Source organism: Coccinella septempunctata, chromosome 4, assembly GCF_907165205.1.
Source record: "Coccinella septempunctata chromosome 4, icCocSept1.1, whole genome shotgun sequence".
Classification (NCBI taxonomy): Eukaryota; Metazoa; Arthropoda; class Insecta; order Coleoptera; family Coccinellidae; genus Coccinella; species Coccinella septempunctata.
The window spans coordinates 22,338,073-22,349,168 of NC_058192.1; the positions used below are offsets into that span (position 1 = coordinate 22,338,073).

Genomic DNA, 11,096 nt, shown 5'->3' on the forward strand with positions numbered 1-11,096 from the left:
TTTTTTTGACTTCAAACTTCACACTGACACTTCTAATGACTTATTGTTCGTTGCTATGGTAACGCAATATTTTTTGATGCATGGAACTGATCTAGGCTAACTAGATATCAATACATCCTCGTATTATGTTTTTCATGATTTTAGATATATACAACTTCCCATTCCATTTGTGACTTTCTAAGAGGATTTTTCATTTCGCCTCATGAAAGACACCTATTCACAAATAATATCGTGAATATTCATTCAAATAATGATAATTATTATAGAATAAAACATGTCAGCAATTATACGAAGTATTACACGAGTATAATTCTTGTTTTTGTCATAACGCGTAAGAATTGGGAATACAAATGAACAGAATTACATGAAAAAAAAAATATGTTTCTATAGAAACGTAAAACCCGTAGCTAGCAATAGAAGTGAGAAGACCATAGTAGGGTGTAGATTTTATCGTTTTTTTTTCGATTGTTCATAATTAAAATACATTACTCATTTTGTTTTAACATTTTTTCTTATAACCGATATGACTTGGCCTATCGGCCGGTTTAGGCTTGACGTCAACATCTGGGACAGCCTGTATGGCCACCCTCATGTACATGTATTCATTGTGATAGAGTTCAATTTAGTCCTCAGCGGTTTGACTTTTAATTAGTAGGGGTTGAGTATTCGTGAAAATACAGTCGAAGTACCTACTTGTTTACTGTTATAGCTAGGAAGCTCTGCTTAGAACAGAGTTGAATAAAAATACTACATTGTCTAGACGCGAGACACCCAAGGCGCTGTTATGTGATTTATCGAATAGGTAATGATGGATGAAGAATAAGATGGGTTTTATTTGGTGGCACGAAAGATGAATTAATGATGACGCTACGAATTCGGCAGTAGAATGGAATCATCGATTTAGGCGGGGGACATTCTTTCTAGTATAAATATTGTATACTGTATGGATAGGGTTAGTAAGAAGTTTGATAACTGATCAAGAATGAAATCGGTAGGTTGAAAACAGTGCTTTGATTTTCATTTCATCAGTGCAATTCCCACATTTTATTTTTCATGCATCATTTCAGGATTAGTGAATAGTTAATTTTCAATTATAGTAATAGCTTTGTAACGAAACATTGAGTAGGTATGGTTTCATGCATACTATAACTTTGGAATTTCGAATATTTCAGCAATAAATTGAAAGAACCGTTCGTCACTTTTCATAGGCATGATAATTTCTAAAATTGAACGTTCACACATCTATTCTCTATCAAGCGATTAGGGATGTTTTCGACGCAAAACTGGATCCATTCAAAAGTTTCTTTTCACAATGAAAATTTCATTATTATCATAAATTTTTTAGGATGTATACAAGTAATTATCTTCCAAATGAAAATACGATATTGATTAAATTTTACGAAAAAACGAAATGACTCAAAAAAAGCACCTGATGCCATATGTTTTGTCGCACCTGCACTTGTTCTTCTGGTTACCCTGAAAGTTTCTTATTTCCAATGGGACACACTATATTTTCTGATTTTAAAAGGACTCGTTATGTGAACCTATTGGAAGTGAATTGAGAGGACAAGAAACAATTGCTTCATATTTCTCCAGAAAACGTCTACTTATACGTTGTTTAGAAGTTTGACATGATTCCTCTAACATCCCATTTGAAAAGTTAAATAAACCCCCATTTCTCTTTTGTGGGACACCCGATATATTCGAAAATATTTTAAGGTTGTGTTATTCATGGAGTAGGTAATTCAAGTTTGCATCAAAAAATTCTGCTCAACTTTGACGGTTACACTTATATCTTCAGCTGCGGCACTAGTGTGACAACCTGTATATATGCAGTGATTTGTTATCTGCTAACTTTTTCAAAAGACGAGATATTTTTTGAAGGTGGAATTCGAAAATTGCCTTAGTGGTAGAAAAACGCCGAAGCCAGTTATGGAGAAAACTTCTTATAATCGGTTTGTCCATTTTGTCCTGAAATAAATTCATTTTCAACAATGAAAAAACTGATCGAACTAATTTGTACTAACAATAAATAGTTTCATATATATAATTAATATCACATTTTATACCTTGGGTTCATAAAACGAAATTCTTGGCACTTAATGAACTTCCTTCACTACATCCTATCAGATATTTTTAATATCCTTCATTCCAATATTATAGTCCTTGTTGAAAACTGTTAATGTCAATGGTGCATGAATATGTGTACATTTTTTCCAGATTTTCCTTATTGTAGCTGCACTTTGTGCCACTTGCTATGCACAACAGCTCTCCACGAAGGAACCTATTCCAATTGTCAAATATATCAATGAAGGTGTAGGACCTGAGGGGGCTTATCAATGGGGGTAAGTGAATGTTTTTACACGAGAAAAACAAATCGATTAAAAATCTTCAAAATCGCAGGTTTGAAGCGGCCAATGGTATTGCAGCTGAAGAACAAGGCTCTCTCAAGAATGCCGGCACAGAAAATGAATCTATTCAAGTCCAAGGATCTGCAAGATGGACTTCTGAAGATGGAACTCCAATCGAACTCACTTACGTTGCCGACGAAAATGGATTCCAACCAAGAGGGGCCCATCTTCCTACTCCTCCACCAATCCCAGTAGCAATTCAGAGGTCACTAGACTGGATCGCAGCACATCCTCAGCAAGAAGAGAATCAGAGGTTTGCCGCCAGTAATCAACAATCTGTCTTCAAACAGAGAAAATACTGAAAACTGTTAAATTTACGAGGATAATTATCTGTATATAATGTTGTTATGTTTTCTGAATAAATACTAGAGCTGTGGAGAATTCAATAGAAATACTTTTGGATGAATCATAGTCGCAAGTTGTATGAAGATTCAATGATTTAAATTTATAACATTTTTCGTTAAAAATGGCAGAATCTTTATCTGTTTTGTTTTCGCTTCATTCAGCAATATGTATGTATCAAGGGAAATTATTGATGAGTTGAGGTAAAACTCAGCAATTAGGTAAAAACAAATTTTCTATTGGCATATTAAACCAAAATTTCAAGGCTATTACTTTTGATTGGGTTTAATCGTTTTATATCATTTTCAACAGTTGTGCATGGCATGTATCGGAACATTTTATGGTTATTCTTCAGTTTATAGATAACTACCTAATTTACAATACGGATTTCATGAAAAACTAACTAGAAAATAATTGAAATGATTTGCTCTGTAAGAGTGTTGTCAAAACAGGGGACTCACAGTGAAAATTTGTAGCAGCTATCGTTCACAGAAATATAGTAAGAGGAGGAGGACATAATATGATTATTACCAGAGGTGGTTGGTCAGCAATGCTAAGGATGTCATAAAAATATAATCCACAGAACTTTGTCGGAAATTTATCTCAACTCAACAATCTCTGCTGGATCCGTAGCTTGTTGCAATATTACGAAAGAATTCATCGATTTTTATCGTTTAATTTACTATCAAGTTCTAGACGTTGGTTGACCACTTGTTGTACTAAACAGTGATTCAAAGGACGAAAATAATAACATTGGGTTTTGACTTTTTCTAATTTTGACATATTAAAAGACACTTTTTAAAACTCATTGACGTTTTGAAACGTTTTACTTTTCGGAACCATTTACGCAAAGAAAATATTTCGCAACTGATGATGAAACGATACTTGCTTCCATAGTAATGGAGTAAAAAATTGAATAATTTCCGTCACTAGACGATTTTAATGGAATCTCCGAGAACACCATGCGTGTTCCGCCATCACAATAGCATATTTTACCTTCACTCAACTGAAGATGCTATTGTGATAGCGAAACATGTGAGGTGGTTTGAAAACTCATTTTTGTGATAATGATATACCTTACGCTTACGCCTCTCTGAAAAAAAAATATTTCTTGTCAAGAATATACTATAATATCCAATCTTACATAAATTGATTATAAACATTACCCCACAAAGAAAAAATCAACACGTAGACTTATTAATTAATTCAAAAACATGACCTTGACATTTTTCATCAAATTTAAAAATCACCATTAATTGGTAAGTATGGAAAGAACTGAACCATAAGAATATCGACCTTCATAATTCCAGAGACTACCTGAACCATTTTTTTAAAGCATATTATCTTGAAATATCAGGAAATAAAGACATTTTCTCATATTCTTGATATATGATGGCATATATTATATCAAATGGAAATATATCAAATATTCAGAGCCTAGATAGACAAATCAGGTCAACAAAGAGCCGTGCTTCCTAAATATTGCTAACAGGCTTGAAAAGGTTTCACAAGACACTGAAATATGGGAAAAGTGAAGTTTGCGATAATTTTCTGCCAGGGCTTAGCTTTAGGGGACCAAGAATTATCTGAATTTTCGCACATTTTTTGTTTTCCGCAATTATTACTGGAAGGACTGCAAGACAAAAAATTTGTTCCTACTTCTTTTTCAAATCACATTAAATTCGTTTGAATGGTAAAAGTGGATCAGCCACAATTGATCGCCAGAATCTGGTCATTTTTTTCTACTCAGTTTGATAGATCCAGAAATCTAGGGCTGTTATAAAATCGAATCTGGTCACAATTCTGTTTCCAGTGAATCATCGAAGATCCACTGAGCAACATCATCTGCACCTGCATGAAGGGTTGCTAAGCAGCATGCTTCTGCAAAAAATCTGTTATTAATTACTCAGCGATTTGTTCATATTGTCTAAAACCAAAAGGTTTCAGGAAACGAGGAATATTCTGGAAGAGAATTTGTTATACAAATCTGACGAGCTCAACGACACAAAAATTGAGATGACGTAAAATCTTCTTGTCTCTGCACATCTGAGAGCTCTCTGCTCAGAAACGTTCAAGAATGCACCTATGAATAATATTTGTATTATTGTAAGTAGGTTTATTATATTTAAATGAGATTACGATTTCTTCATTTTCAATATTCCCCTGAAGGCCTAACCTTCAATGTGAAATCCATTAGAGAGAATGATTAATTTTGAACTGAGGCATCTGAATAGCCGACATACTCCTAAAATCGCTTAATGAGTAGAAAAAAACGAATACGCAAGTCGCAAGTAAATGTTTCCTTCTTTTAAGCTGAATTCGGAAAAATAACCTAATTTTGGCGAAAAGAAGTCAGAAACAAATTTTTGTCAGATGCTCTCTTCTGGGTGAAAATTGCAAAAAACAAAAAAAAGGCCAACAATTTCGAAGTTTCTTGGTCCTCAAAAGATAAGCCTTGTCACAAAATTGTCGCAATCTCCACTTTACAGATATTTAAGCTGCCCTCCGCCGTTTGAAACCATTTACAGCTTGTTATCCATTTTTAGGAAGCAAAACCTAAATTCTTCATAGGGAATAGAGGATGAGTTAAACCTCAATTGAAAGACAATATATCCCTCTACATAATTCTATTGTCTTCCAATTGAGATATAGCTTACCCCCTATTCCCTAGTAAGAATTTAGGGGTGATAACCCCTACACCTAGATTTGAGTAGATTTCGGCTTACAATTTTGCTCAAAATATGCCCCCCTCCGAATAAAAATTGACCTATTCCGAGATTTTCTCTGAAAACATTCTTGTCAAGACATAATTGGCCTGGCAAGTTTTCAAATTGTCAGCGCCTATAACTACTTCAAGGATTTGCAAACCATATTATTCATGTAGAGGGTCAAGTAACTTTCAATTGGTATAGCTCACCCCCTATTGCCTATTGAGAATTTAGGGGTGATAGCTCCTACACCTAGGGTTGAGGAAATTTCGGCTTACAATTCTTCTCAAAATATGTCCCCCTACGAATAGAAATTTACCTGTTCCGGCATTTTCTCTGAAATTATCCTTGTCTTGACATAATTGGACTGGCAAGTATTCAAGTTGTCACCCTATATAGTTATAGTTATATAGCTACACTAGTGTGTAGCTGAAATATTTGAGTTTGAGATTGAATTATATAGAAAGGTTTGAAATAGGCAAAACCATTTAGTATATTTTCAAAATTTCGGAAATGTGCAACGTAATGTGCATAGTAATTGTTAATAAATAAAACTTTACCATCATCCTCGTGAATGTGAGACGTTCTCGATTCTCGGCATTTTCGATTTCAAGTAATAGCTCTCAGTCTTTGATTATTACGTACATAAGTATGATGAAAGTGAAATCACAGTACATACCTCAACCTTGTTCGGCATCAAAGATATTGAATAATTCGATATTTTTTCTACAAAAAACATACACGGAAAACTTCTATTACCTTTTACGAAACGCTAAAGGGCAAGCACCCCCTAATTTATGGAGATAAAGTATTGAAAACTCATGGAATTTGCGAATTCTTCAAGTCGGTGTACCATGCATGAATCTCCGTTGAATAAAACCAAAACCAATAACTTAATTCTAACCAAAACTTACTCATGGAAGTGTGAGAAGTGAATGATCGAAAAATTAGGTGGGATGTATGTGCGAATGCAGACAAGCAAATTATTATGTCATGTAAGATGAATGAACGATGACGATAATAATTATTGTGTCTGGTTATACTACCATCGATTGATGATGGCAACAACAAAAATTTCGTCGGAGGGGATCTTATTTTCGGTATAAATTCTCTTTGACGAATCCATAGGGTTATTAGTAAAAAGTTTGATTACTGATTAAACATGAAATCGGTAGGTAGCACACAACTTTTATAATAGTTCAAACAAATCATTTTGTGTATAAGCGAATAGTACATATAGAAACATGAAAATTATGTTAGGGGTCATGAAGGGACTGCCATTAAATTCAATAAAAAAAATTCAATATAGTACAAACAAATCCGGTTTTTTTTTACTTTCAAAAGAGCGTTAAGACTCATAATGCGTATGAACGTACAGATTGGACACATGTTGAGCTTTCATCAATTTAACATTTATAGCCGAGACTTTAAATTGAAGTGGTTTTTATTTAATCAACCAATAATATGTCTTCCTTCTTGAGTATGATAATTTAAATTTATTTTGGTATGAGGTAACTATGCATGAGATTTTGATTGAAATATTCGAAATGAGTTTAAAGTTTTATATGCTTTGTTTATTTTTTTTTCTTCTCCATAGAACATTCAAATGTCGAGTTGTTACATTTAAGAATCATATCACAACGTTTCCGAATCACCACTTATGCCTGTTTACTCATGGTTCTTGGAGTAGAACGAATGTATTTACTATTATTTCCCTAAAAATGGACTCGTGTTGTGCAATATATGTATATAATTGAATTAAATTACACTGACTTTTGTCCCCATTAGTGGATAGTTTTTAGTGAAACTCCGATTATTTTTGAGAGTTCTATGATATTAGTTTCCTGGCGAATGTTGTTTTTGAGTATCCTTCATTCGTTTTCAGGCCTTCTTAATTGTTGCTGCACTTTGTGCCACCTGCTATGCCCAGCAACTCGCTTCAAAGGAACCTATTCAGATTGTTAAATATGTCAACGAAGGGGTAGGACCTGAAGGAGCTTACCAGTGGGGGTAAGTGAATTTTTTGACACAAGAAAAACAAGTTTCTTATCAACACATTCGAAAGGAATCGATTGAAAACTTTGAAATTTCAGATTCGAAACTGCCAATGGTATAGCTGCCGAAGAACAAGGTTCTCTTAAGAATGCCGGTACAGAAAATGAATCTATTCAGGTGCAAGGATCTGCAAGATGGACTTCTGAAGATGGAACTCCAATCGAACTCACTTATGTTGCTGACGAAAATGGATTCCAACCAAGAGGGGCTCATCTTCCAACTCCTCCACCAATCCCGGAAGCCATCCAAAGGTCTTTGGAGTATATCGCAGCCCATCCTCAACAGGAAGAAAATGCCTTAAAGCAAAAGAAATACTGATGATGTCTTTCGGCTTTGTATATTGATGAATCTTTTGTAAATAATTGTTGTTGTGTTTTATTAATTAAATGCTGCAGCTACAAATCAACTTCTCTTGCTTCATTTTTAATACCAGTTATATGCAATTCCTTTCATTTTCATCTCCATTACATTCCAATCTTCAATTCAATCAAAAATCTTGATGCCTCGTACTCTACATCGTTTCCTCAAACTCATCACATGTGCTTTAGGTTCACATGTACCGACATCATAAGAAACTATTTCTCGTAATTTTAATTCCTTATTATCATTTATTCTATTACATTGGGACTAAGCATTCCAGAACTGTTTTGCAACCCTACTTATTTCATATACACCGTCAAGGCTATTCGACATAATCCAACAGCCTCCCTATTATTTTTACCTAGTGAACATCCAAGACTGACTTCCGCATACACAGGGTGAGTCTTTGACTGGTACATATATTTCAACAGAAGATTCCTGCGGCCAAAACAAGAATCTACTGTTGAAATATTTGTACGAGTCAAAGACTCGCCGTTTGTACTGATGTGTAGTGCCATAGATTTATTTGTGTTTTTCTGAAGGGAATTTTGTTGTCATTATAGGGGTCTGTCTTTGGCAACGTTGGATCTTCCAGAGAAAATATCATTTATATGAAAATTACTGGGTTATGTTTGAATCTGGTTATAACTTGTGTACGAAATTAAATGAAAATGATAACAAATGATTACATGTTGGAGATGAATATCAGAACTAATTAATATTGTTGGTTGCAAGCTGAAGTATCTAATCATTATGGAAATTAATCAAGAAAGAATTTTATAAGTTGGACTAGTATTAACACTGATATTATTCTGGTGATTTTTGATTTTCACCCCGAGATGCCAAGCATTATCCTTGGCCTGTATATGCGACAGGCGCAGAGTAATATTTTTTATTCCTTTTCGTTGACCACAAGTTGTAAATGTGAGACAGCCAAACATTGCAGTTTTTGGCGAAAAATTTGGGAAAGATAAAAAGTTTTTCTTTGATGCAGAGTGGATTGATAGGTCAACACATCGTGATGTCTTTTTCATTTTTCTTATACATTACGTTGGTATATAGCCATTTCATGAAATCATTTTTTTTCTCAGTCTTGCTTTAACTTCGACGTTTCTTCTCCCATGTTGTATATTTCTCCACTGCTGTGAAGCGACATCCTTGTCTAAAAGTAAAAGTTGATATGTGATATGATAATGCAGAAATTTTTTCTTAAATTTTACTCGGTTTTGTTAAGCGTTATACTTTGAAAGAATCTACAGATGTAATGAATTCATTTCAAAGACAAATTGAAAAGTTTCCAAAGTTTACATGAATCAAGTATTCTCAGTAAAGTGTCCATCTCCTCGAAAGCTTCTTCCTGGCTGATGATCTTTTTATGTCTGATGGTCTAGGAGGAAATTCACTACGGTTATAAGATTCTGCTCTTGACAATAGCATACACTAATTATGCACATTAGTTGAGCATTATCGCCCACAAAAACAGAATTCGCAATCCATGTCACATTTCAAAAATTAATTGTGAACAAATCCGTAAAAATTCCACCAAAATTGATTCAATTTACCTTTTAAACGTATGTCCCCTGATGCACGTCAATGTTGTGCATTTTAATTACGAGGTTATATTGAAAAATTCTTAGCCTTCTATAGAACCAAACAAACTTTCAATGTCAAAATATTTAATTACTCAACATATTCTCCTCTTAATTGGATACATTTATTACAGCGAACCTGCAACGTCTCTAGACCTTAAAAAAAAAATGTTTCTTCGTGCTCTTCAAACTAGACCTCCACAGCTTTTATTACCTCCTCGTTGGAAGAAAATTTACGACCTTTTAATCCTTTTTTTTAGTTGAGGAAAGATATGATAGCCAAATCTGGTGAATAAGGGGGGTATTCTAGTAATTTAATCCCTAAATTACGAATTTCTTGCAACATGAGATTTGTATGCAGGGGCGTTGTCCTCCAAAAACAAAACATCTTTGGATAGCTTTCCGCATATTTTCTCTTTAATTTTTTCCCGTAGAGTGATCAGTAATGTCGAATAGTAATCTCCGGTTATTGATCTACCCGAGGGGTGAACCGGTCGTGAGTTGTGGTGTACAAATTTTAGGAATTGTTTTGAATTGTCATGAATTGTCATGAATTGAATTGAATTGCCAGGAATTGTCATGAATTGTCGTGAATTGCTAGGAATTGTTGAGAATTACCGTGAATTGTCATGAATTTTCGCGAATTGTTTGGAATTGTTATGAATTGCAAAGCATTTTTTTAAAATATTATGGATCCGCTGACATGTAATTTTTAGTTGTACAACTTTCTCGTCTTAGAAATGAGTAGCATCTATTCATTTATATGGGTATACGGTATACCTAGTATACAGGGTCATTCTTTCTTAATCCCACCCAAAATCATATGAAAAACTACAGATAGATATTTTCACGCAATTCATTTTCAGTGGGTTATCCGAGATGTCGTTGAAATCTGGAATATGTGAAATATACAGGCTCGTATGAAATTAAGATGGGTCTTTCCTGTAACAAAATTTCCTCAGCCCACCCCTTCGCGAAATATCTCTCCTAAAAGGTGGTGACTAAAATTAAGTTTTAATTTTTTTTCTGAAATTCCAGTAAAGCTAGAAACTTGGAATTCTGTATTTTTCGTGCACTCGCCTATGACGAACCACGGGTATTTTTTCAATATTTCTGGTTCATTATACGGGTGTGAAATTAGCAACCCTACTAAATTTCATATCAAAACTTTTTTCCCAAAAACAAAAGCTGAATGGAAAAACCATATTTTAAAATTTTTCCAATAAATTGAGTGGAAAACAGTAAAGAAGCAAAATGTGGAAGGTTTATAATAAATGCTGGAAACGATCGCCTCCCGCCAAAATACACGAACGTAGTCTACGTGTTATGGAATACTGATAATTTGGAAGAAAAATAAAAACTGAATTTTAGTCACCACCTTTTGAGGGTGATATCTCGGAAAGGGGTCGGCTGAGGAAATTTCATACGAGCATTGACCTTCTGAATTTTGTCGCATGAATTTTTAACACCCTGTATGTATTGTATGCCCAATAAATTTCACATTTTTGGATCCGGCATCGAATTTTGATGGGATTACGATCATCACCGGAAAAATTCTACAGGATATCCACAAAAACAGGCCAAATTTTGAATAAAAACGTCGTTGAAAACTTAAAATGGGAACCCAAATT

The 11,096-nt window shown here is 34.1% G+C and overlaps 2 protein-coding genes across 2 annotated transcripts; both read left to right on the forward strand.

Moving 5' to 3' along the window:
• The first annotated feature begins 942 nt into the window (after nucleotides 1-942).
• Nucleotides 943-2,799, forward strand: LOC123312105 (endocuticle structural glycoprotein SgAbd-8-like). Its single transcript, XM_044896334.1, has 3 exons — nucleotides 943-991; nucleotides 2,221-2,345; nucleotides 2,404-2,799. The coding sequence occupies exons 1-3, from the start codon at nucleotides 983-985 to the stop codon at nucleotides 2,711-2,713; spliced, it is 444 nt and encodes a 147-aa protein (XP_044752269.1). The 5' UTR covers nucleotides 943-982; the 3' UTR covers nucleotides 2,714-2,799.
• A 3,730-nt stretch (nucleotides 2,800-6,529) lies between these two features.
• Nucleotides 6,530-7,922, forward strand: LOC123311523 (endocuticle structural glycoprotein SgAbd-8-like). Its single transcript, XM_044895552.1, has 3 exons — nucleotides 6,530-6,632; nucleotides 7,347-7,471; nucleotides 7,555-7,922. The coding sequence occupies exons 1-3, from the start codon at nucleotides 6,624-6,626 to the stop codon at nucleotides 7,832-7,834; spliced, it is 414 nt and encodes a 137-aa protein (XP_044751487.1). The 5' UTR covers nucleotides 6,530-6,623; the 3' UTR covers nucleotides 7,835-7,922.
• Nucleotides 7,923-11,096: the final 3,174 nt, after the last annotated feature.